Source organism: Beta vulgaris, chromosome 5, assembly GCF_026745355.1.
Source record: "Beta vulgaris subsp. vulgaris cultivar EL10 chromosome 5, EL10.2, whole genome shotgun sequence".
NCBI lineage: Eukaryota > Viridiplantae > Streptophyta > Magnoliopsida > Caryophyllales > Amaranthaceae > Beta > Beta vulgaris.
Genome location: NC_079206.1, coordinates 31985904 through 32013154, shown reverse-complemented (window position 1 = coordinate 32013154; position 27251 = coordinate 31985904). Strand labels below are relative to the sequence as shown.

The 27251-nt window shown below is 36.4% G+C and overlaps 1 protein-coding gene and 2 pseudogenes across 1 annotated transcript; 2 read left to right on the top strand and 1 right to left on the bottom strand.

Annotated features, from left to right (window-relative positions):
• Positions 1-3593: 3593 nt before the first annotated feature.
• On the top strand, positions 3594-16973 carry LOC104893786 (GTP cyclohydrolase 1-like; annotated as a pseudogene).
• A 1968-nt stretch (positions 16974-18941) lies between these two features.
• Positions 18942-22773, bottom strand: LOC104893785 (uncharacterized; annotated as a pseudogene).
• Positions 22774-22886: 113 nt separating this feature from the next.
• On the top strand, positions 22887-25489 carry LOC104893784 (uncharacterized). The gene is made up of 3 exons (XM_057394688.1): positions 22887-22914; positions 24427-24614; positions 25376-25489. The coding sequence occupies exons 1-3, from the start codon at positions 22887-22889 to the stop codon at positions 25487-25489; spliced, it is 330 nt and encodes a 109-aa protein (XP_057250671.1).
• The last annotated feature ends 1762 nt before the right edge of the window (positions 25490-27251 follow it).

Sequence of the window (27251 nt, the reverse complement as noted above, 5' to 3'; positions counted from 1 at the left end):
AAATCTTGGTTTAATCCCTAATTTATGGTGAAGGTTACAAACTATTTAATTTTTGAAATTAAGTACTACCTATTCTACTCCTATAAATACCCCATACCTTAAGCCATCTTTTCCACACAACAACTTTGAAGAATTCATATTCTCTTACTTCAAAGTTCTTCTTTCTCTTCCTATGTATTCTAGTTTTATATTTCTTATTCAAGTTTCAATTTTCTTTTGTTCAAGAAAAATATTTTCATATTTCTTACTCAAAAATATTATGCTCATGATAGATCATTCATGTTTAAATTCATGATTAAGTTCATGTGGTAGATTGCTTGTTGGTTGGCTATGAGAAAGCTCAAGTATAAGAATAAGTGAAGATACTAGTATTAGTTTGTGCAAGATCAAGGTACGTTATGTAGCTAGATCTTTTAAAATGTGGTTTATATGATAAAGTTGTTTATTGATTTTATTGGTTGGATTGGTTTAGAAATTTGGTTTAAATGGTTACAATTTTTATTATTCACTCTTGAAGTGAAAAGAAGAATGATTTTATCAATCATTTTTATATAGAAGTTTTGTTATCCTTTTTGGAAAATTAAATTATTTTTACAAGGAAAGGTTGATTGGTTTTTATGAACTTTGAATGTTCAAAAAGTTGTTTATGAGGAAAGGAGGTTTATTCATGACTTACAAGTCATATTATTATTATTTCCGCTTGATTAATATCAAGAGATTCAAAGTCCACTTGTTGGCAATTATAGTTACCCCTTGATATAGCTCCGTGATGGGATGACTAGCTTGGGGGGTGTGCACACTTAGCAAAATAGAAGGGGTGATAAGAAGAGGAATTGTTTTCAGGATTATTTTTAATCCAAGTTGTTTGGAAAGAGTTTGTTCTTAAAAGGTTATTCTTGAATTATTATTCAAGTGTTTGGAAAGAGTTTGTTCTTAAAAGTTTATTCTTGAATTATTATTCAAGTGTTTCAAAAGAGTTTGTTCTTAAAAGGTTATTCTTGAATTATTATTCAAGTGTTTGGAAAGAGTTTGTTCTTAAAATGTTGTTCTTGAATTATTATTAAGTGTTTGAGAATAGTTTATTCTTAAAGAGTTATTCTTGAATTATTGGTGATGGAGTTTTCAAAATGAAAAATTGTTATGAACTAACAAATGTGTTACTTATCTAGTACATTTCATACTCAGTTTTATACTGACGCGTATTTCCTTTTTCCTATTTGGCTTTGCCCTGTTTACCTTTTTGGTAAGCAGTTTTACAGGTGAATTTTGGATGTGCATGGGAGCATACTAGGAAGGGATCTTCACCTAGATTAGGGTTTTTATTTATATTGAGTTTTGAGACAATATTTACTTTTATTAATAAAGAAGTATTATTATTTTTGGTTAAAAGTCTTCCGCTGCAAGTTATTTTGGTTAGTTAGTAGTTGGTTGCCGAAAGCGTGTTAGTCACGTAGCGGTAATACTCCTAAATTACTCAAATATTATTTATTAAATTATTTATTTAAAAGTGAGTAATTTGGGGGTGTTACATGATCAATCCAAGGGGTTCTCATACTTAGCCAAATAATGAGCCAAGTTCACTCATAACCAACTCGGGATTGCATATGGAGGCTCATTAGCCCCCGAGTTGGGTACCCCTACTTGGTCAATCCAAGGGGTTCTCATACTTAGCCAAATAATGAGCCAAGTTCACTCATAACCAACTCGGGATTGCATATGGAGGCTCATTAGCCCCCGAGTTGGGTACCCCTACTTGGTCAATCCAAGGGGTTCTCATACTTAGCCAAATAATGAGTCAAGTTCACTTAGAACCAACTCGGGATTGCATATGGAGGCTCATTAGCCCCCGAGTTGGGCACCCCTACTTGGTCAATCCAAGAGGTTCTCATACTTAGCCAAATAATGAGCTAAGTTCTATCACAACCAACTCGGGATTACATGGGAAGGCCTATTGGCCCCCGAGTTGGGTACCCCTACTTGGTCAATCCAAGAGGCTCCCATACTTAGCCAAATAATGAGCTGAGGTCAATCACAACCAACTCGGGATTACATGGGAAGGCCTATTGGCCCCCGAGTTGGGTACCCCTACTTGGTCAATCCAAGGGGCTCCTCAATTTGTTTGCCATCATAACCAACTCGGGATTATATGGGAAGGCCCATTGGCCCCCGAGTTGGGCACCCCCTCTTGGTCAACCCTAGGCTCTCATAGCTAGCCAATATTTGGATATGTTCACTCAAGATCGACTTGGGATAGATCTGAAGTCTCATAACTCCCAATAAAAAGCCGACATCACCCAGCTCGGGTTGCCGAGTCATCTCCCCCCAAAATAAATCGAGAGCCTATTGGTATCGGGGCTGTGATAAGGGGGGTTCAACCCCCGCTCAAAATTCCCGCCTCGGGATATCTTTGTACTCGGGTCGGGATGGCCAAGCCTGGAAGGTGGTATCGGGGTAGCACGAGCCCCAGGAATTCGGCAGGGACTCCTACAATGACCCCTCGGGATACCACGGAAGGTCGGAGTCGGGATAGACATTCCTCGAAAACTGACGGGTCATCATCCCACCTCGGGGTCGGGATTGATACTTCCCCCGCATAATAGTACTAATGCCTCTCGGGAGTTAAGAGGAGGCCCCAAAAAATCCCTCTTGAAGAAAACACGCTCGGGTCGGGGTTCCCGAGTCAAAATAAATCCCCAAAGAAATTCGCCAACCAACCGTCTCTTGAACGTGGAGCTCATCCACGATTACTTGGCGTGGTGCTAATTGTTTGGGCCCATGGCCTGGCCCAAGGAATGTCAAAAGGGCACTCTACATAAGGCCTAAATTCCACATACCAAGGAAGATTCACCAGCTTTTAGGGGGACAAAAGTCAATTACCTTAAAAAGGTGGAGGCTTCCCTAGGTCTTGGGATGCTTCCCAAAAGGGTTTCCTATCTGGGAAATCCCAAACACTATAAATACCAACAGTCTCATTAATGAACAGGTTTTCAATTCTTACCTAACAAAACCAGAGCATCTCTCTCTAGAGTGGATTACTTTTTCTCTCTACCTCAATCTCAACTGACTTGAGCGTCGGAGGGGCTTTCCCGGAAACACCCCCGGGTCAGTTTTTCCTTGTTTTGCCGGATTGGAGACTACGAGACTCGGGATTCTAACCTAGCTCGGGATTTGACTCTCACCCTAAACATAGTACTCTTTTGACTAGTTTCTAGGCAGAAACACATTCCTTGTATCCTTTTTTCCTTCCAACTCTCCAAGTCTCTACTCTATGATATCTGTCTCTTCTTTGTCTCCTTCAACGTGGGTTTTAAAGAAGAGCGTGCAATCTTGTATTTTATGCCTTGAAATTATAACCATGAGCAGATATACCTGATTTGTTATTTACTACTCCTGTATTAGTAAGTTTTATTTTCGTTCTGGTTTACTGGTATTTGAAATTTTCATCTGGGTATTCGGGATTTTACACTTGTTTATGCCTACTTGTGATTTCGTTTTTTCCGTTTGAAAGTTTCTGGAAAGTAGTTTACTAAAGTATAACTATCACTTTTAAGACTTTAGTGGTTTTTTGTTTATTTCTTTTGTCAATCGATGCTATGGACGATGAACATTGTTATGATATGGAGCTTGAGAATAGAGTGAAAGTGGGATATACTAAACTGGGTGTTGAAGAAGAAGCAGAAATTCAGAGTGCTGTTAGGATTTTGTTGCAAGGGTTGGGTGAAGATATCAACAGGGATGGTATCCAAAAAACTCCCCTTCGTGTCGCGAAAGCTCTCAGGCATGCAACTAAAGGTGAATCCCATTTTTTGATCATATATGTTACACTTATATGTGCTTCACCATACCCTCATTAATCATTATACCTCAGATTTAGTGTTTAACTTTTCCATTATTTAAGATGCGTTCTTTTCACCGTGAAAAAAATAAGTTTAAAATTTATATAAATTCCATTATCTTTATTATATAAGGGAAGGGAGGAGCAATGGTGTCCTCTTTTGAAATGCCTATTTTGCCCCCTTCCCTTTCTTAATTACAAAAGGAATGTCAAAATCAAATCAGGACTCAACGAAAACTATCGAAAATTAATCTACAACCACTTACAAATCACTTAAAAGAAGAAACTTTACAAATCACTCATACAATTGAGAAAATCACGTTATGAAAATCACGCAAATGACTCAAATAATCAGGAAACTTTGTTAAAACTTAAAATTAACATATATACAAACTAAAACTAATAACCTAGAATGTCAATACATACAAAAAATATTTTCAAAAGTTTACTTACAAATCACTATTCTCAAGAACCAGTCACAATTACATACTCACAAAAGTTACCTATAAACACAAATCTGAGAAAAACATAAGATTTTCACGGCAATATCACACATTCATCCATCGACAATTTGCGAACTTTCAAAAATATAAATAATTCTTTTAACCTTCAAAATTATTTCACATTAGTTGAAATAAACAATAGCAACTTAGTCGACTGTTGTGTAGTTAAAAAAAATGGAGATGATAGTAATGAGTTCAAAAGGGCATTTATACAATCAGACTTATATTTAATTCATTTTCATATAAAAACAAATTTAGTTTTTTCTAAAAAAATGCCAATATTAAAACTTTTGCCCAAAACTTTTGCAAAAAATCCATGTTCAAAAATACATTTTTTGAAAAACAAAACAATATCAAACTTTTTGCGAACAACTTTTGCAAAAATCCATTTTTAGAAAAAAAAAACTACATTGATTTGCCAAAAGTAACGATTTTTATTTTTCTAAAAAAAAGATTTCAATTATCAAATTGTTTATGAAAAATTTTAAATTTCATTTCAAATATAATTAAAGCTAAAAATGTTAAATTTTAGAAAAGGACAAAATTAAAAATTATGAAAATTTTAAATATCAACGTGTGAAAAAAAAATTTAGAAGTTAGACAATGAAAAAAAAACTTAAATTAGTTTATACTTTCGGTTACAATCTTGGGATCATGGATCAAATTTTACCCTTGATAATGCCCAAAAAAGGTAGAATTTGTGTTTTAAAAAATGAGGCACGCAGTCGCGTGCGTGAATTGCTAGTTTATACTAAGTTAAGATAGATATTAATATATTCAACTATATAAAAGTAATTAGATATTATATATGTCCGGATGGGTTTCAATATATAAATTTAGATAAGTTCTACATTATCCTAATAAAAATCAGGTAAAGAAGTCCTTTTACATGACCATTATCAATGTTATAAGTTGAGTTTTTGATATGTTGGAAGTTTTATTTTAGGGTATAATGTAGCTTATACAATTAATTTTATCAATTTACGCATGTTTCATTTTTGATTTTATTTTACCTTAACTTATTGAATTTATCCACGCTTTTCTTTAAAAAAAATGGAATTTATCATATAATATTTAAAAGGCATGATTGGTTCCTAATTTGAACTTATATAGTCATAATTATTATTTATTAAATAATATTTGCAAAACATTTTTTAGATTCTATAAACGAGAAACTATTTTTTATACTAATATATTAAAAGGTGCTCCTTTGCATAAAAAAAAAGTCGTTCCTAAATAAGGAACGGTGCCACGTGGCACTCTTCATTAGCATTTTGTAGTTCATGTAATTTACATACAATAAAAAAAATTAGAAAATGCTTTGTTTTGATCCCGCAACTTCAAGGTTTTATATCAAAGTCTTAACCACTGAACCAATCTTATTTAGTGTCATCATTTTATAGTAAAATATTAATAAATGAGAAATGTCATTACGTGGGGTATAACCCAACCCTAAAAACTAGCTATTACATAAAAAAAACTAGAGATAAATATCAAATAACTCGTCTACCCATTACATGAATCATTCATTATTATTCTTAATAAATAATTTACTAAGAATTACTAGTATTAGTAATCATATAATTAACTGTTAATTAGCTAGTATTTTTGGCCAAGATAATGCCTTGGGTGAATTTCAATAACAAATATGTTATTATTCATAAAATTCAAAATTCATTTGCTACTTTGTTGTATTTTTTCCAATGAGAAATTGGAAACTGACGTCGTGAAGTGATAAGTAAAAAAAACATTAAAGGATTGAGTTTAAAAGGAATTGGGGTAAAAGATTATGTCATCAATAGTCTCTTGGTAGTACCGTAATAAGGTGTTAGAGATCTAAAGACTTGTTTAAGTCTTTTTAGTTAAATATAATTATCATAAGACTTTATCATATTTTATTTGAAACATTAGACAATAAAGTTATAGCATCATATAGTTAAGCTCTCATTTTTTATTTCAAAGATCACGTGTTCGATACCTTGCAGTTAGACAAAATTTATATTTTTAAAATTAAGGAGTAGCCTTTTAGTGTCTGTTTGATTCAACTTATTTTTTCTTATCTTATTTTATCTTATCTTATCTGAACTTATCTTATCTTATTTTATCTTATCTTATCTGAACTTATCTTATCTTATCTGACCTGACCTGACCTAACCTGACCTGACCTTATTTTTTTTCTAAAAATGAGTGAAGATAAGTTGAACAAAACATCTTACTTATCTTATTTTATTCTATCTTATCTTATCTTATCTTATCTTATCTTATCTTATCTTATCTTATCTTATCTTATCTTATCTTATCTTATCTTATCTTATCTTATCTTATCTTATCTTATATTATCTTATCTTATCTTATCTTATACGATTTTAAATAAGTTAAAATAAGTTGAACAGAATATGACCCTAATATATATGTATAGGTAAATAAATTACATGTTAAATCTACTTATTATTGCTAATTCTCAAAACTATGAAATATTGCTGATTTTTGTAACATAATAACATGAGTATATTGGCAACTAGTAGTTATATATCAAACATGAATATTTCAAATTAAATTTATTACTTCCTCTTTCGTTTATTAATCATTATGTATGGCTTGAGCACTCATATTATTTTATTTTTTTGATAATTTGGTTTTTTTATTCGATGCGAATTAGGCCAGGGCCTTTACAACTTAGTCTACTCAAGCAAAGATAAAAAGGAAAGGGCCAAACGTTTAGCCTTACAGGGGATTAATACAATCAGAACATTACATTTGAGATGCCCATATTCCCTGCCATTAGCTGGTACAGGCTGCAATTCAGACCCAGGCCAAAAACTCCGAATTCCTGTGCAAACCTTGTTTGGCGAGGGCGTCAGCCACATGGTTTGAACTTCGGGGGTGATGAGAGATCTTTAGGGAGGTATCCTTAAGCTGCAGATTACGAATGAAATTCAGATGAAAATTGAGATTCCAAGGACCACCTTCTGAGGACACACACCATTTCACTGCATTGAGAGAATCTGATTCGATGGTGAGATTTTCCAGTTGAATACGGTTTGGGTTGGCCACTGTAATTTGGAGAGCTCTAAAAATAGCATTTACTTCAGCGTTGTTAATTTCCATAGCTGGGATTGGTGTGGAAAATAGGCAGATAAATTCACCTTTTGAGTTTCTTAGGACCCCCCCGATTGCTGATCTATTGAGGAGAGGGTTAAAAGAGGCATCAACATTCCATTTCATGGCGCCTGAGGATGGAGGAGACCAAAGGGCATCCGAGATCATCTTACCTCGCTCTAAGCTGCCAGAAGAGCACCACATGAGGCATCTTGGGTTTCTAATGATGTCTTCAATAGGGTAAGGGATTTTGTCTCCCCACGCTTTCATCCACCACCCTAGCCTGATAAGAATGAGATCGCAAATTTGATTTACTGAGCTGCATTTGTTATTGAAGACTCTGTCGTTTCTTTCTTTCCAAGTGGACCAGACAAGTATGTAAAAAATAGCCCACCAGATTTTTTTTAAAAGAAGGTTGGACTTTGGAGGAGTCCATGATAGAAAAAGGCTCTTGAGGGTGGATGGGGCAACCCACGAAATATTCCAGGTGTTCATCCACCATACCCACACCTGCCATGTGAATTGGCAGTGGAGAAGCAAGTGGTCCACTGTTTCGGACGCATTATTACAGAGGGGGCATTTGTCTTGAGAGCTGTGGATTATGCAGCACTTTGCTAGCTTTGCTCTGGTGTTGAGTTTACCGAGGCAGGCGAGATAGACGAACACTTCGATTCATGGGGGGGACCAAACCACGCCAAGGATTGATGATTATCTCGTGATGATTTGGTGATGATGTTATCTTTGTGAGTTCCTGGGTAAAGGATTTAACAGAGAAGTTGCCTGCTTTGCAATATGCCCATATTGTTTTATCACTGTTATTGGGAGAGAGACACGATTGCTCGAGCATGCTGAGAAGCCGATTTCTTTCTTCAATATCTCGAACCCTCAAAATTCTATTCCATAAAAGAGTCCACGACCATGAAACACCATTCCAGAATCCCATAGAATCTATTGTTGCATATTTATGAGAGGTTATAGAGAATAACCGTGGAAAAGTCAATTTCAGAGGAGCATTTCCTATCCAGGTATCATACCAAAATAAGCAATCTTTACCGTTTCCAAGCTTGCAGCGGATCCCTGATAATGCAAGATGCTTCGCAGATTTGTTTTTAAGGATTGTAGCACAAATGTTTTGCCATGGCCCCCCTGATTTCGGAGTTTCCAGATCATTCACTCTGAAGTTCGGTGGGTATTTGTATTTGATCTGAATTAGTTTCCTCCATAGATTTTCCGGCTCATAATGATATTTCCACACCCATTTGAAGAGCAAAGATAGGTTTCTAAACAGAATTGAGCCCACACCAAGCCCACCCATCTTCCGCGGAAGTTGAATGATTTCCCATTTTAGTAATGCCATGGCGTTTTTTTCCGGATCACCGCTCCACAGAAATTTCCGCTGGATTGTTGTGATTCTGTTGATGATACCCTGTGGAATCGGAAAAATTGACATGAAATAAAGTGGCATATTTGCCAGGGATGATTTTATAAGCGCCAATCTTCCTCCTATGGAAAGCAACTTCCCCCTCCACGACGTCAATTTTTTTTCCAATTTGGTGATGATTGGATCCCAGAAAGATAATCTTGAAGAGGAGCCACCAATGGTAAGTCCCAGATAAGTGAAGCGTAAAGAGCCTGATTTGCATAATAATGATTTCGCTGCATTCTCAATCCAGTGGTCAGAAACATTTAAACCCATTATAGAGCTTTTAAAAAAATTTACCTGTAAACCTGACACCAGTTGAAAGAGGATGAGTGATTTTTTTATATTTTGTAAGAATTCCATATTCGGGGGGCAAAAAATAAGAGTATCATCTGCATATTGAAGGTGAGAAACCTTTGGGCCTCCCGGAGAGATTTCAATTCCCTCCCATAGCTTCATAGAAGTTGCCTTTTCAATCATCAGGTGAAGAACTTCGGCCGCTATGTCAAAGAGAAAGGGAGATAGCGGATCTCCCTGCCTCAAGCCCTTTTCGAGTTTTATTGGAGGAGTGGGGGAGCCGTTTATTAGTATTGAGGCAGCCGCAGAAGTTACACATGATTTAATCCAAGAAATCCACTGATTGGGAAATCCCATTTGCAAGAGAGACCACTCAAGGAAGGACCAAGAAACTGAATCGAAAGCTTTATGAAAGTCTAATTTGAACAAGGTTGCCGGAATCATTTTTCTTTTACAGGAGTCGATGATTTCAGATGCAATGAGCGCACCATCTAGGATTTGACGCCCCTTGACGAAAGAGGTTTGGTATGGGCTAATCAGAGACCCCATGACAGATTGAAGTCTCCTTGCAAGGAGCTTTGATATTATTTTGTATATGCTTCCCACCATACTAATGGGACGGAAGTCTTTGAATCCATTTGGGGAGGTCAGTTTTGGAATCAAAGCAATGAAAGCAATATTGCTTCCATGAGGGAGGGAAGAGGAGGACCAAAATTCCCTGACAGTTTTATAAACATCTTCTTTAATAACGTTCCAAGCACTTTTTATGAACCTGAAATTGAATCCGTCCGGACCCGGTGATTTGTCTGATGCACAGGAAGAAACAGCTTCATTGATCTCATCATCTGAAAAAGGGGTGATAAGGCTCTCTGCATCAGCCTGAGATAGAGAGTTAAAAGCGAGGCCCTCAATAATAGGCCTTTTGGGGTATTTCTCTGAAAAAATAGCTTTGAAATATGTCGAGGCTGCACTTCGGATTTCATGAGGTTGATCAATCACCACTCCTTCATGTGAGATTGCTTCAATGGAATTCTTTCTTTTTCTTATTGAAGCAGTGACATGAAAAAAACGGGTGTTTTTATCCCCTTCAGATAGCCATTGGGCTCTAGACTTCTGGGCCCATAGAGATTCTTTCTTTTTTTACCAATCCCACAGATCAAGCTGGGCTTTATTTCGGGCCAGAATTTCCGATGATGAGAGGTTGCTTTGATTTGCTTTTTCATCTAATGCTTGAATGACGGCTTCACAGGCGGAAATCTTTGATTCAATAGAGCCAAATTCACACTGATTCCATTTCTTGAGGGAGGTTTTCACAAGTTTGAGTTTTTCGGGTAAGGAGAGGTTAGGTGAAGAGTACCAGGTTTCCTTGATAATTTTAAGGCATGAAGGGTGGGATAGCCAACAATTTATAAAGCGGAAGGGTTTTGGGCCCCAATTTATCTCTGAGGAAATTGCTATAAGAGGGCAATGGTCGGATAAGGATCGGTTTAGGAGAGAGGATTTAAGGTTTGGGAAGATATGAAGCCATTCCGGGTTTATGAGGATTCTATCTAGTCTGCTTTTGGAGTTTCCCCTATGCCAAGTGAATCTCCCGTTAGAGGGGGGAATATCTAGTAGTTCAGTTTTGTGAATAAAATCTATGAAATCAGCCATTCCAGGAATAGATGCATTCTGACTGCCTCTTTCTGACTTAGACACTACTTCGTTAAAATCACCCATCACTAGGCTAGGGATTTTCGATTCAACCCAAAAGGCTTCAATTTCACTCCATACTTCCTTTCTGAGATCAATGCTACACGGGTTGTACACATTTATCAACATACACTTGAAATTTTTTGATAAGATTACACCACACATGGCAATCCAGTGTTTCTCAATTTTGATTGACTCCAAGTTGAAGTATTTTTTATCCCAAACTGACAAGATTCCACCTGAGTTACCGGATGCTGGGCTGAACTCCCAACTCGAATCATCAGAGTTCCAGCATGTCTTGATGATCTTTTGGTCAATTGATTCTAGTTTTGTTTCTTGTAAGAAGGTGAAGTGAGGTTTTTTTGTGTTTATGATTTTTCTAAGAGAGCTTCGCTTGATTTTAGCTCCCATTCCTCTGATATTCCATGATACTATAATCATTTCAACCGGTATGGAATGATGAGATGATGGGGATGAGTCATTGGTTCGAGGACCAATCCTCCTTTTGCTTGCGGAGAATGAGATCCACTCTTTTGCGTAGGTCCTCCCTGGACCCAGGATAGGACATTCCGAGTTGTTCTGCAAATTTTAGAACATCATCGGAGGTGATGGAGGGAAAAACTTGAGGATGTTTTTGTTTTGGGTTTGCTGGGAGGGAGGGAGAGGCTAACTGAAGTTTCTTTGATCTTTTTATTTGTTTTTTCTTGATTTTTCTGAGCCTTCTTTCTTCATGGAGGGATTTGATTTTATTTGGGATGGTTGATTCGAATCGAGGGGGAAACATGGGACCCGAACTCAAAGAAGAAATGGAAGCTGAGTTTTTGGATCTGGAGAAAGGCCCAAAGCTGTTGTTGTTGGTATTTGAGATGTGTGTGTTGATTTTTGTGGGGATTGAAGCAGTTTTTTTGGAATCAAAGGAGGCTTTTTTGGCGTTGGGCTTGGGCTGATCTGTAGCTGGTTGGAATTTGACTTTTCGCCATGTGGGCTTCGTGAAAAATGATGGGACTGATGATTTGAGGGAGATTTTGTTGGGTGAAGAGCTATGGTATTATTATGGGGTAATGGTGAGTCATGCTTTTCCAAGGAGTGGGGAGGCGAAAAGGTTGGTGAGTTGTTGGAAGTGACATTGCACTTTTCCTGATAAGATTTTGGGGAACCCACACTTTTTTCATCATCATTAATTTGTTGCGCCGCATTTTCTTTGGCAGCGTGAGGAGATGGTGCGTCATGCATGGAAGCACGTGAGGAGGAATTTTCCTGGTCACTTTCAAACCAGTTTCCTTGATCAACATTGGTGGGGCTGGAGGGCCAATTGGAGGATGGGGATGGAGGTTTGACATTCACGTTTTTTTCCCCCTGATTTGACAAGTTAACCTGGATTTCTGATTCAAATACAAAGACAGGGAATTTTTTCTCCCCAATCTGCAGCCATAACCTGCAGTTTATTCGAAAGAGGCAGTCTGTAATCAAGAAAATCTTTGCTTTATCAAGGTTGGAGAAGTCTATCGAAGTTACTCTTCCGAAGACACTCCCTATGTTATGAAAGTTATCATAATTCCATGCTGAAAAGGGGACACCATAGATATTCAAGGAAATTTCTCGCCATTGCGAAGTGACATTTGCATTAACATTTCTCAGGTCAATGAACCATTTTTCCAGCCATTGACTTTGAAACATGGCTGATTTTTCTTCAATGCTGTCAAACGTTATCAGGTGGAGCAGACCTCCCAAAGGTTTTATTGATAAACTAATTACACCTTCTGCCACGATGCAATTCCATATTTCCTTAGAGGATAGGGATGAGTGAGCCACACCAATTAGGCTCTTATCAAAAAGTTCCTGATTATCCAGGTTTCTTTCTCCTTTGATAACCAAAGAAAACTCACCATCAGTTTCTTCAGCGACTATGTTGTTTCTAGCAGATTCAGTGGCCTCCCCAAGGATTCTTGTGCTAGCTATTCTGGCTTTTGAGGGGTTTTTGCCAAAGAAATCCGGTTGGGGGTCAATTTCTTGAATTTCCATGATTTTTGAGATTGGGTTATTTAAAGGTGAAGGAGGTTGATCAGCGTGAGGGTGAGGTTGATCTGGTTGAGAATGATGATGGTTTGAAGGGTGTTTGTCATTTTTGGGTAAGGAGACTTCTCTGTATGATCTATGATCTCTTAGAGATGATTTTGGATGAGGTTTGGGGGTGATTGGAATTTTGGCTAGAGGATTTCTTGAGGTGAGGCTAGGGGGGTAGTTACGGCCAGGTTTATCCGCTTTTGCCAGTTGGACTTTCAGACGCAAGCCCTCTAGTTTAATGCCATTCATGGCCTGAATTGCAGTCTTTATGGAGTATGAGTTAACATACTTGATGAAGGCGAATCGGAATTTCAGGTTCGACTTTTTTAGTGGGGGTATCACTATGTTTTCAATGGTTCCAAATTTTCGAAATAGGTTTTTGATGTCCGATGGGATGGTGTCTGAGGGTAGATGGGAGATAAAGATGGTTTTTGAGGCTAGGGGTTGGAATGAGGATGGGGATGGATGAGGTTTTCTCTTGGAAACTTTGATCCATTTTTCTTGGTCATCTTCCGAGCATGGTTTCTCTCTTGCATTTGGTTCTCTCTCACAGTTTCTCTCACTAGCCATTCTTAATGTTTATACCTTGAGCACTCATATTATTACGATGGAAAAAGTAGAGATATGTGGAAGACAAGCGGTTCCTGATTTTATGCGAAAAAATAAATACATATACGTGAGAGGAAAAAGTTATTATAATGGAATTACAGTGACCAACACTTCTAGTTAATTTTCATAGAAGGAAAATGTAGGAGCACATTTATTATATACTTGAGTGTATCATGTACATAGTATATTTAAGGACTAAGATTATTTTTGATCTTTTGCCAATTTGAAATTCTCCCTTTATGTGTATATTTTGCTTATTTGAAGGATTTTAATGAAGAATATCTATGTTACTCAGACACCTTCATTTACCTCAAAATCGTGTCATGTCGCGTCTGACACGACACTTCACTTGGATACTTCATTTTAACTAAAAACTTGAGTTTTTCTACAAAATAGCCGAGTTGGACACTTGAACACCCGTATCCGAATGGATACTCAATTCGTGTACGAGTAACATATAAGAATATAATGAGCAAAAAATACGCTTGGGTTTACGTGAGAAATACTCTTTGGTGTACCATAACTCAAGGTACACCCGAGCAATCGATAAAAGATGTAGAATATGTAGTGATTAATTAAAGACACATGGAATATAATCTTATTAATTAATACTTTTATTTGTGAGTTATTAATCCCTTTATTTCATTTTAATCTACACACTTACACTTTTCACGCATGTCAATGCAAAACTTGGAGGACATATATCTTTAGTTTTGTATTTGTAAAAATTATAAAAAGTACATATTAATTAAAAATACATGTCTAATAAGATCCACATTACTATAGTTTCATCAGCATATAAATCACAAATGATGGTCAAAAGTGAAATTTGTAAGTAGTGTAAAATATCAAAGTGTAAACAATTAAAATGAAACAGAAGGAGTATATGCTAATTGCTAACTATTAAATGTTAGCTTCGAATGGAGCTTATTAGACATGCTTGAAACCTATTAGACTATGTTGTTTGTCTGAACTAATCTGGACGCATTGAAACTTATCTAAAACTATTGGAACTTATGTGAATTACTATAAATAAAACTTATTTTTCTTGAGTTAGTAGATTCTCTCAACCAATAATTTGGGAAGCAACCAAAGAAAAGATGTATTCGTGCGTCTTTACTCTTTATAGTGAAAAACTAAACTGAAAGAAAGAATAGTAGATATATAATTGCACGGAAAATTATTGTAATGAAAAAATTGAGACAAAAAGTTCATTGTATAGAGCCTGTTTGAGATCGTTTCTTATTTTCAATATTCATTTTTCTAGAACTACAGCCAAAAATATGGAAATTGGTGTTTCATTCCAGTTTTTTTTGCTGTCAATTCTTTTTTCAGAAAAAGATTAGAATGATTATGACTACTTTTCAATTCATTATGTAGCATATTTCTTGAAAGTTTACAAATATTTTTGCCAAAAATGGAAAACAAGATTTTTGTTAATTACCTCCTCCGTGTCAAAATAAAATTCCCATTTTTATTTTGTGAGTCAAATTTCAAAAACTTTGACCAAATATTCTTACTAATGTATACAAAAAAAACATATTCATGAGCGGTCTTGTTAGATTCGTCTCAATGTGTAAATTCGTAATATCAACTTTTTATACTTTTTACTAACAAGAAATAGAAGATATCGAAGGTCAAAGGTACGTCTTGGAGACTGTGCAAAATGAAATGGGAACTATATTTTGCGTATGGAGTAATGAGTGAAATGTAAGATGTTGATCAGATGCATGAGTTGAGATGAGTAACACAAGTGGGAATATACCCCTTGCTGTTTCTCTCCCGATATTTGGTCTGGATCTGCATGGGACATCGGAAGTGCCTTAGTGGATCCTTGCTTTACTTAACTATTTAAAATCTGATCATTGTTTTGTTTCTCCATATGATCAAATATGTCCATTTCACTAGAATAAAGAAGAGAATAAGGTTACACTCTTCAGGGCCTTCTTGTTAGCCCAAAATAAATAGTTGTAAATATCAAATGATAATAAGTTTTTATGTATTGTGCTCAAGTCTCATGCCCAAGCCCATTTTATCTCCGGACATCTGTGTTTTCTGTTCTTCCACAAATTTCTATTACCACTAACACCATCTCTTAAATGGTAATGAATGATGATGGTCATAGATTAAATAGCCTACGCGGCTTGGCAGTTGATAGACATTTCATTGTCATAGATTCATATGCAGCTTGGCATTTGATAGTAGTTCATGCATTTCTTGTCATAGTTGGAAGTTGATAGTCATTGTTGATAAAATGTGTTCACAATTCTTTTATTATTTCAGGATATAAACAAAACGCAAAGGATATTGTAGAAGGTGCACTGTTTCCAGAAGCGGGTCTAGTAGACAATTATACAGTTGGCCGTGCTGGGGGAGCAAGGGGTCTTGTCATTGTTCGTGATCTTGACTTATTTTCTTATTGTGAATGTTGCTTGCTACCATTCCAGGTTGAATGTCATATCGGTTATGTTCCATGTGGGCAACGCGTTGTTGGCCTTAGTAAGCTTTCTCGGGTTGTTGATGTCTATGCTAAGCGTCTCCAGGATCCACAATAGCTGGCTGATGAAGTGTGTTCAGCTTTGCACCATTTCATTGAGCCAGCTGGTGTTGCTGTTATTTTTCAGTGTGTTCACATGCATTTTCCGGCTTTAAAGTCTATGTTCCTTGACAAATCCCCTCAAGGGTGTATCAAAGTGCTGGTATCCTTAGGATCAGGAATTTTTGTAGATGAAGATGGTACTACTTGGGGTGAATTCTTTGGTCTTTTAGGATTTTGAAGCTCGTTAGCTGATGAAATCCAAAAGAAGAACTCGACCCATCAATGGTGTCCATCCCAAGCTTCCCAAATTAGTAAAGTCATTGATCCTAGTATCGTTAGTGCAGTCACTTCAATTCTTAGATCCTTGGGTGAAGACCCATCAAGGAAAGAGCTTCTTGGTACTCCTACTCGTTTCTTGAAGTGGCTGATGTATTTTCAGAACTGTAATGCGGAGACTGAGCTGAATGCAATTTTAGGTAACTCAAGGGGATCTCAAAATCAAATGGTAACGTGAAAGTTAACAAGCGGATCCATTCTGAGCCGAGCTTACCGTTTTGGTCACTCTGTGAACATCACTTGCTTCCATTTCACGGGGTAGTGCATATAGGCTACTTTTCTGCTAGAGTAGATCCCATTGAGAAGTCCATCCTTCAGTCGATTGTACTCTTCTATGGGTTCAAGCTTCAGGTGCAAGAGAGGCTCACTAAACAGCTTGTTGAAACAGTTGCACCTCGTGTTGGTGGAGATGTAATAGTCGTAGCAGAGGCTAGCCATATGTGCATGATAGCTCGGGGTATTGAAAAGTTAGGAAGTAGTACAGCCACAGTTGCTGTTCTTGGTAAATTTTCAACTGATGCAAAGGCTAGGGCCTCGTTTTTGGAAAGCCTTCCGAGCAATGTCAATGATTTTCTTTAAGATTCTCTTAGATATGATTCCTGTTGTCTGAAGCTTCTTTTGGATCGGTTAACTCTTTTATCTGGGCCAAGGCAAGCTAGACAATGTATGTTTTAAAGTTTGCAATAAGCATATTTATATGAATAAAACTGGTTTTCCTCTCTTTATTTCTACTGTATATATGTAAGTATGTAACCATAATGCCCTTCAAAAGAGGTTTTCCTGGGGGGATATGTTTAGGCTGCCAGAACAAATTTTCAGGAGGTCAAAGTTGGTGCAAGTTTCCTGGTTAATGTTTGCCAATCGGCGCTTATGATGACCAACCTTGTGAATTGGAGCTTAAAGATACATTGGAAGTGGATTGTATAAAGTGGAGTATGGAAGAACTAGAAATTCACGCTACTGTGAGGATTTTTATTATAACGCTTAGGTGAAGATGTCAATAGTGAAGGCATATATTAAATAGACTCCACTTTATGTTTCAAAGGTTCTCTGAGAAGGAATTAGAGGTGATTGCCACCTTTTGCTCGAATATTTGCTTCATCAGACGTTCCTCAATGCATGAGATATCGTGCTTACTGTTTTAAGTGTCTAGTCCCTGAACATAGTAGCTTAAATTTGACAGTTTGTTGATGTTGGAAGTCTCATTTGAAGGTAATAGAAAATAGATGAATCGTTCTGCATTAGCTCAGGCCAATTTTACTTGGAATCGTGGCCAGAAAGAGTCGCCATATGTTCCATCTTGGTGGAGGGTTGTTGCCCACAGCAATAGGCATCCACAGAGACGGCAAATGATGTACATTCAGCTATGCACGACAGTGGAGGACCTAGGATTTTAGTGTCAGCTATAAATTTTGAACTAATAATTTAGGTTGCAAAATTGATTATCAACATATATTTAAATGACCCAACGAAAAGGTAAATAGAACTTTTATTTATTTAGGTGGCAGTTGCCTCAGAGAAGGTAGGTCCTTTATAGTTTGTACTATAATTTTGGTAAGGAATGATGAAAAAAGATCTTGCTGCTTTATGTAGGCTACAAGCTGATTTATCCTAATGGAAAGGCGTTACCGGTTGATCCAATAGGACTTCCTCCGTTTCATATTATTTGCTACACTTCTCAATTCACGGATTCCTAGGCATTTTTTGGAGAAGAAAGAGGTAGAGAGTAAAAAGAAAATGAACTCATGTGAGAAGAGAGAGATAGAGAGAGTTTATTGCCTAAAAAGGAAGTGTAGCAAGTAATGTGAAACTTCCCACAATGAAAAGTGTAGCGAGTATTATGTAACGGAGGAAGTATACATCTTCTATTGTACCAATGTGCCCTTCGACAAACATTTCTGTTCCGCATTCTGTTCTTTTCTCCTGTAATGGTCAAAACAAGGCTGCATCGTATCGTATCGCCCGTGTCATAAAGGTTTTTTTCAGAGAAGTAAAGGTTTTCAAATCTACGGAACCAATATTACCCGCTGTAAAAATAATGCATTTTAGGCAAGAGATATCTCATGGTCTAAGCGATATTTGGTGATTACATCATCCCCGTTCCAGCATCACCGTGACCATTACAGCAATCGTGACAGAAATCGCATTTTAAAGCTATGGTTCAACGTCAACCAAATGAAAGTCGGAAAGCCTTCATGATGCGGGAGGGAGGGGAAAGAAGTGTTCCTATTTGTTTGGGAAATGAAAGAAGGCTAGGGTCTCTTCTTACAGCTTCATGTCTAATTAATTATAATAGCAAAAAGAAAAAAAAAAACTACGTAAATTCAGGAGTAAACTGTGTGTTGTACAATATGCAGAGAAACAATGACTATGGTCCTGTTTGGTAAAGAAAGGTTTGGGGAAAAATTAGAGGTTTGAGCTCATATTAGAAGATTTGACTAGTCACCCTCTAATTTGAGTGTTTGGTAAAAAGAGGTCTCAATTAGTTTATTGAGCCTAAAAAACTCTTTTTGAAAATTTTGGGAGAAAGCTTTTTGACATTGGAGGTTTGAGAATGAGTGGAGCAATTACATTTATGTCTTAAAGTTGTTAAAAATTAATTAATAAATAATAAAATGTAAACAATAGATTATGCACATGTCTTTATTATTCATTTTACACAATAATGTATCAGCTATCAACTACTTATCAAACGCATTTATACAAACAGCTAACATCTATCAACTAATCAGTGTCTAACCACAGGTGTCAAATCTTGTGCCATTTTACTGCTGCTTTAGGATGTCGATTTTCAGGAGATGATGATGATCGAGATTCTCGCCGTTTATGACGGTCTTTTTCATGAGATGATGATCGAGATTCTCTCCGTTTATGAGGATAATCTAAAATGGATTTTGAGGGTAAAGTTGGATCAGATGTAATTACAGCAGATTCCGAGGGTAAAGTTGGCTCGGATGTAATTACAGCAGATTCTGAGGGCAAAGTTTGCTCAGATTTAGGTATAGAGGTTTTTGAGGTCAGAGTTGCTTCAGATGTCACCACAACAGATTCTGAGGGTAAAGTTGGTGCAGGTGTAGGTTTAGCTTGAGTATTTGCATTCTCATATCCTCTATTCTTAGCAGAAGTTGACCCTGATTCTGACTGAGATGTCATAAGAGGTTCATGAGGTGCATAAGGATGCTGTGCGATATTTGAAGACCACTTTACTGCAGATGCCACCAGGGGTTCGTTATGTTTATGAACTTGATTCACTGGCAACATAATGCAGGCTATTCCCAGAAGTACTGCTGCAAATAACAATGTCAAGATGGACGTTCCAGAAACCTGCCACATGCATGTAATGTGTCAATCTAATAGCTACTTTAGCTAACGAATCTTAACCAACCTGAGGAGTACTAATGTCTTTCAAAATAACAAGTTCAGCAGCAGAGACAAAGATGATTTAAGAACTCAATTATCGTGCAAATATGTGAGAGTAGAGGATTAAACCTTATCTTTGACACCTCCACAAAGAAAGTACTCCTGTGAACCCAAAATCTAGACTCTTTGCAAGGGATATATTTGTATGCATGTTCCAAAGCATATCTTATCATGTCAACTATTGTGAGTTCACTTGTCGGATCAGAGTTCTCTGCAACTAGTTTGCTTTTAGTTTCTTGATAAACATTGTATTCACCACAAAGAAAGGCCATCTATTTCAAGCCATCACCTGGTATATCAAATATCTGCTTTACTGGTGGGATACCCAACTTCTCCCCTAGGTACACACGGACACGTGCTTGGTCCCCTAGGGAAAGTAAATCACCATGCGTGACTGCAATAACAGGCTTATCGTCTACAATCAAGAAAATGCGGTTACTGATTGTTACATGTTGCATCCGTATCTACTAGATCAATGAGATGAAAAGAGGATTAAAATTGCAAGGCACCCGGAAGCAAGGGGGTGTTAAGAGTAAAGGTTGGAAGACAGTACATGCATGAACATGCCATTCACACACACATGAATTTTAAGAGCAACTTCAATGGTAGGCTTTTTGGACTTGCTTGCAGTATTTTAAAATAGTGAGCAAGTTGCTCAACCATTGGAGTAGAGTTCGATAAGAGCGATTGTTGCTTGCCCAAGCAGGTTGCTTGACTACAAAAAGTGATTTGTGGTGGGACCCATTTGTTAAATTTCCAATGATATGCAAGAATAAGAGCTTAGTTGGCAAAGTGGGTCACACTCAAGCTAGAACTAGTTGTTGCTTGCCATTGGAGTAGTATGTAGCTTAAATTTATTGTAGCTTGAAAAAATGATGTGGCATGACAAGCAACATAGGGTTGTTGCTTGCCATTGGAGATGCTCTAAGAGCTTTAGTACCTTTATATGACATATAAGGACAACTAAAAGTCTTGGCCACCATTTCCACGTAAGCTCTGTCTTCTTTCTTGTCACTATTTATAGATCTAAGGACTTGAAATCCATTTACAACAAATATAACAAAGTTGACCTTTCTGATCACACTGGAAGAAGTATCACTTTGTTGAGCTTTGCATTTCAGTGACATTTTTAGACTAGGAGCACCTGAATCCCTACAACAAAGCACCAAGACAGCATCACCATATAGTTCACCCTGGCAATGCCAGCAGAGCAAAAAGCTACCATACCTGATAATTAGCTCTCCATGACGAACCCCTTTGGTCATCCAGCACTGGAGCATTTCATCATTGTCAGAAACATTCTCAGACAAGCTACGAGTGTGAAACAAGCAAAATGAAGTTGAACCTCTCGAAATCATATATTCCTGAAGGAAGTAGGTCCCTTCCCCAGTAGATTGGTTATCTGCAATAAAACATTTAACTTTTAAGCGACATGTTGCAAACCATTAAAGTAAAATTTAGATCAAGAAAAAGGAGGGTGTATCCAATTCCATAGAAGAACACGGGAGAGCTGAACACACATGTTACTTGGGCTCTTTCTGATGCATATCTATCATCTTCGAACACTCTTGATATTCTGTTACCAGACTGCTTTTCCCAGATCCTTTAGGACCCATGAGTAAGAGTGTAGTTGTTTTTGGTATGACATAATTGCTGAGCTTCTTCCCATCAGCATTACTGATCCATGAACCAGGGCTGTATCTGCAAAAATGAGTCAATATAAATGTATCAATTCGTAGAACATGCCATCCAAAATGAATTCCCAATTTCCCATCTTAGTGGAGTTTGGTTAGTTAACTCTCCTATAGAGGGTTGCCAGATTCCAAACTGTTATGAACAGAGAGTTTTTAGGAACCAATAGGGAAAATATGGGGGGTTTTGATTTGAGGAGAGTGTATAAAATATGGGGTCACTTTGAGTAGTTTGCTCAAAGTTCTCTTAGAGGGTTCATGTTTATAACAGTTAGGAACCGGGTGTCTTATCCCCTTTCAAGCCTGTATCTCATATTTACTTCACTGTTGCAAATAAGACATACTTCTTGAAGCAATAAAGAGATATCTAATCTCCATATTACAATTTCCCTTTGAAGGTAGTCAAGTAGTGAGGACTTTGTTAATCCCAGAAATCGACAATCTTTTCATCATCCGAACAACCAGAGGCCCCTAAAGTAGCACAGCAACAAGTCTGTCAAGTATTACCATGCTCATCCAGTATTCGACCTCAAGTACGAGATAATGATGTTTTATTGATGACTCTGATCCACCATGAGTTCCTCATGCTAGTTTTAGTATCATAAACTAAGTACTTCATAAGGTAAGCTCTAGTTCATGGATTAGCAGATCCCAACCCCGAAGGTTAAAGGATCAAATGATTGAATGTTTGGGGGGTAAAATAATCAGAAGTACAAAAATAAGACAGAAAGATGACCCCCAAATAAATAGAAAGACCTTTCCAAATTCCAATATGTGTCACTAAAGACTGAAAAGTGAAAAATGATCTCTATAGAAAAATCCAATATTAGAAAAGGCAGTACTAAGATAAATAGCTAAAAGGAGGGTGTATTGTCTACACAAACAACACCAATCCAACTTCAAAGTTCTCTCAAATAGCACAAATTCAAAGTAGCAAATACTTCTATGAATAGGGTTAAACCAAAAACAAACTACAAAAGAAGTCTAGGATGAATGTTACTACTAATTTGAAACATTACATGAACAAAGGAGATAAAATTAAAGAAAACAAATATCAAAATTTTACTCTTAGCTTGATAAAGACCCTCTTTTCGAACCCATAATTCATCATAGTTCTTCAAAATTTCATTATAAGAGATCTTCCTCCTCTTCAAATCTCCATCAAATTCCACAGAATTTGAAGAAATCACATCACTCACTTCATCAAATTCTTTAGAAGCAAACTCATATGGCCCACTTAATGATTCATCTTCATCTCCATCTCTCATCCTTGAACCATCCCTAAACCAACAAAATTCTCTCAAAATAATCAACTTTTTACCCAGAAAAAAATTAAAAAGTTATCTCAGTCATTAAATTTCACTGAAATTATACCTATAAAATGAGGAATGATGAGATGGGTAATCTGGGTAATCATTATCCAAGAATGATAATTCATCTTCTGCTCAATATATAAACATTAAAATTCAAATTTAAATAAAACCTAATTTTAATTTGGTCCAATAGTTGGATGCATGGCTGGAATTTGGAAGTGTATGATTCGTTAATTAGGGGGCTTAATAATAGTAATATACTTCTATGTTGGTTAGAGAGTTGGTTATTTTATTTAAGGGTTTCTATGAAGGAGGTTAGCTATTTTAGTCGGTAAAATATGGGGAGGTTTACCAAAATGATATATAATAAAATTATATTATGTTTCAATGGATGTATGGAAATTATTAATTATTAGCCTCTTGTGAAATTTGTGCCTCTGATAGTATCATATGAAGTACAACTTTTGATTGGACCTAAAGGTAGAATAATAGAGGTACTCCCTCCGTTTCCTAAAGATCTTCCCTCTTTCCGTTTAAGGGTGTTTCCAAAAGATCTTCCCTCTTTTGCTTTATTCCTTATTTGGCAAAACAAATTTCCCTATTTACCCTCTCATGTCACTATCATAGGTCCACAATTACATTATTAATTCAATTTTACTCCCTTTCTCTCTCCTACTTTAACCCCTTTTTATTTGTTTATTTATCTTAACCCCTTTCTCTCTCCTACTTTACTCACACCATGCCCCACACAACATGATTTTCCTTGGTATCTGTAGGAACAGTAAGTGGGAAGATCTTTAGGAAAGGGAGGGAGTATTTGGTTAATGGTTATTGGGTGGCTTTTTCATTGTCAAGTGGTTATACAACTAAAAAAGTGTTCGGTAAATAAATTTAGCTTTAAGTTTGATTGTTAGCCATAAGTAAATAAGTTCGTTTTACCTATGTCTTCTATTGGCTTTTACATTTATTGTGTATTAAACAAACAACACCAACAACTGTTTTTACTAAAATTATCTAGAAGCAACTGATTGTCAAAAGAACCAACATAACCCACTATTCTAAATGGTGGTAAAATTATAGCAGGCAAAATAGACTCATATTCGTTGATCCGACCCGAAACCCGTTTTTCACCCGAAAATAACGACCCGAATAGAAACGAAACCCTAAATAACCCGATCCGAATAGACTCGAATATGATCCGAACACAAATCTACACGAACCTGAGTCTACCCAACTCAAAATTGACCCAATAATGATGACAACAACCCGAACCCGACCCGAAAAGTTGTCATATTTGTTACTTTGTAAACAAATTTAAGGAAAATATTATCATGAAATACTATATATGATTTAGCCATTGTCCATTAATTATTTAATTTACTCTCATTAGTCTTATATGCGTTTTATTTATTTCCAACATTGAAAACCCGATCTAACCCGATCCGGTATGACCCGAAATCTCACGGACCCGATATGTGTTCATCCTATTTTGCAAAGCAGTCTTGATCACTTGGTACCACTGTGGAAGAAAGGAGGGTTAGGAAGAAGAAAACAACAAAAAAAATAAAAGAAAGGGAAATGGGATCAAAACTCTATATGCTGTGAAAGTTTGTAGGCACCTTCTTAACTCGGTGAAGAAGCACATTGGACAGGAGGACTACAAGCGCCACTTTACAGATTTTATCAAGGAAGAATTTAAGAAGAATGATAAACTGTCTGATTCATCCTCTGTCCAGAATAAACTGAAGCTTGCTCGATATTACACTTTTTTGCTTAATAGTATCCATCATCAGAAGGTACTTTGTTCTTGACATCTGCATTATGTCATTATGTGCATTCGGTTTTCACCTTATGTCGGAACCACCACTTGTTTGTTCCATGTTTGTTAAATTTATCTACTTGTGGAATTTTTCCTCTGTCCACCCTTTTATGGTAGCATATCGTGTCTTTGTTGGGTGTTCAGTGTTCACTGCTCTAAAGAAAAGGATGAGTGGATCTTTCTCATTTATTTTGTGATGCTATTCGTAAGTTATCTGGAGTATCTGTTATTGTGGACATCACATCTAGATGGGTAAGCAGTGTTACCCATTTCGCGGTATGAGAATGGGTACTGGAACACAATTCTCTACCTAGTTTAGTTATTTTAGCCCAAAAGTACACCATATTCACGTGTTGATTCACCCTTCACCGGATTACAGTTCGTGGGAAATTTTCTGAATTTGGTAACGCTATGGGTAAGGCTCGATATGGTGATTTGTTACTTGGGAAAGCACAATGCATTGTTACTTTTGAATATCAGATTGCTGAAATGAAAATATTTGGAAATGATCTGTTGATCCAGTTTCGGTGAAGGACGAAAGTTTCTATGAAGCTCATGGTCCATGGACATCAGATGAAATCTAATCTATATAGGAGTCTTTGCTTAGCTCATTACTTTCTAGACTAATTACAGAAAATTTTTATGTGCCTTCACCCATTGTGCCATCATCCATAATGTTTTGGTTTTGCTTAGCTTTAATTCAAAAACTATGCTTTTAAATCTTTTGCCCTTTTCCAGGAGCTCCTATTCTCTTACAACATTGCCGTGGATAGAAGAGAAGAGATGAAAAGAACACTTGGAAAATCGGCTGCCAGTGTAGGGCTTCAGCTTCCTGAGGTTTATCAGTCTTGACCCTGATATTTGCGTCGTTTCCCCTTCCCCTTTTGTAGCCTTCAATAAGCAGACTAGTACACCAATTAAGCTTAGTACAATTTTCAGAAGCTGAATGCACTCGCTCTTGTCAATTTCCTACTGTTTGGTAGGTAACTGGCCCGTAACCCTTATTTAAGGGTAATGTTATTGTACTGAACAGTGTGTTAAACAGCTGTGCATGAACAAATTTTGTTAATGTTTTCTTTGAAGTTTGAACATCTCAATACCAAGTGCCACTTATATGCGTCAGGTATACAATTGGAGGATCAATAGATCTGGCAAAGATGTCTGCTGACCTCTCATCAATGGATTCCTCTTGGCTTCTATTAAAGATGAAGATCAACCAATGTGCTTGTTCAAACATATTGTTTTGGTGCTGGTGGTCTCTTGTATTTATATACATAGTATGACATCAAGCTCCAAAAAAGAAGATTGAAGGAGTCCAACGACAGATAAGTTAGATATACTAACTGGATGGTATAAAAGAATCAAGATGCATACTTTGGCTGCTGTTCATATGACGGATGGTGAGATTCTTGTTTGAGTTTATTTTGGTTAATTCACGTTTGTTACATTTTTCTTCGTTCTTGATCCTGAATTCTGATTAGAATTTCAATGTTTGTTTTATTCTTGGTGTTTATAGAAAGGCACAACAGATTGGGATACTGATACATTTTGAACTAATCGGCGCTGATTATCTACACTGATACTCTTACGTGTATATTTTTTTTTTTTTTGAGGAGAAACCGTGACAAGGGTGAGAATTAATTCCAAGATTTCTTGGAACCAGAATAGATGCTCTAATGATTGACCTATTCCTCACTCTCCCCTTAATCCCTAACGTGTATAACTACCTAAAAAATATATATGTGAACAATAGTGTGATCTTGCTAGAGTATTTTTTTATATCTTTAATAACTCACATGCTGATAATTCGGTCCAAAGTTTTTCAAAACATTATAGAGACCTAATTCGGGTTTTTTTGAGCTTTAATTTTCAATTTCAACCTACCTTAAAGTTCACTTGAGTTTAAGCATTAGTTATATGTTACAACAATCTTGGGTTTTCAACCTTGTGTGCTACTGCCCGAAAAATAGAATCTGGTGTGCGATGACTAGAAATAAATAATAAGTAATAACCAAATATACATGGTAGTTGAGTGCTTTAATTTAGTTAGCTCTAGCAAGCAGTCAAACCATAGTGTGCCCAACTGCCCATACAAGCGATACAACTCCACTTTATAACTAGACAGGTGGTGGACTGGTGATATTTTATAACACAAAATTTATAAACTTCTTCTGTTTTGCTTTAAATAAAACATTAGGTAATATGATATTATTTATTGATCAATTTTGACTTCATTTTATTGCCCTTATATAAAGAAAAACATAGTCAAATGGGATTTTGTTACATTCGTATTGGTGCATACTATCAAATTATAATTTTTTATATTTCTTTACATATGCACAACTAAAGATATTAATGGTTAAAAAATGCGTTGAGTTGCGTGAAAAAGCAAACGTTTTATTTAAAACATAACAGAGGAATTATAAGGCTATTATTATCAACTCAAAAGCAATTCAGAGTAATATAAATTGTGTAAGATGATAACCGATTAGAATTAATATTTTTTCTAGGTAAGGTTAACTCTTCAATAATTTTCGGCAACATGTTAACTCTTTTATTAATAATTCAAAGTTCCTCTTAAAAAAATATAAAATGATTCAAAGTCTCAATTTTT

What these genes read in the sequence shown, in the direction of transcription:
- LOC104893784 (XM_057394688.1), top strand. Translation starts at nt 22,887, where the DNA reads ATGAGGAATGATGAGATGGGTAATCTGG. An exon ending in TGATGAGATGGGTAATCTGG is followed by an intron (nt 22,915 to 24,426) that starts GTAATCATTATC and finishes ATGCTGTGAAAG; the next exon opens with TTTGTAGGCACCTTCTTAAC. An exon ending in ATAGTATCCATCATCAGAAG is followed by an intron (nt 24,615 to 25,375) that starts GTACTTTGTTCT and finishes GCCCTTTTCCAG; the next exon opens with GAGCTCCTATTCTCTTACAA.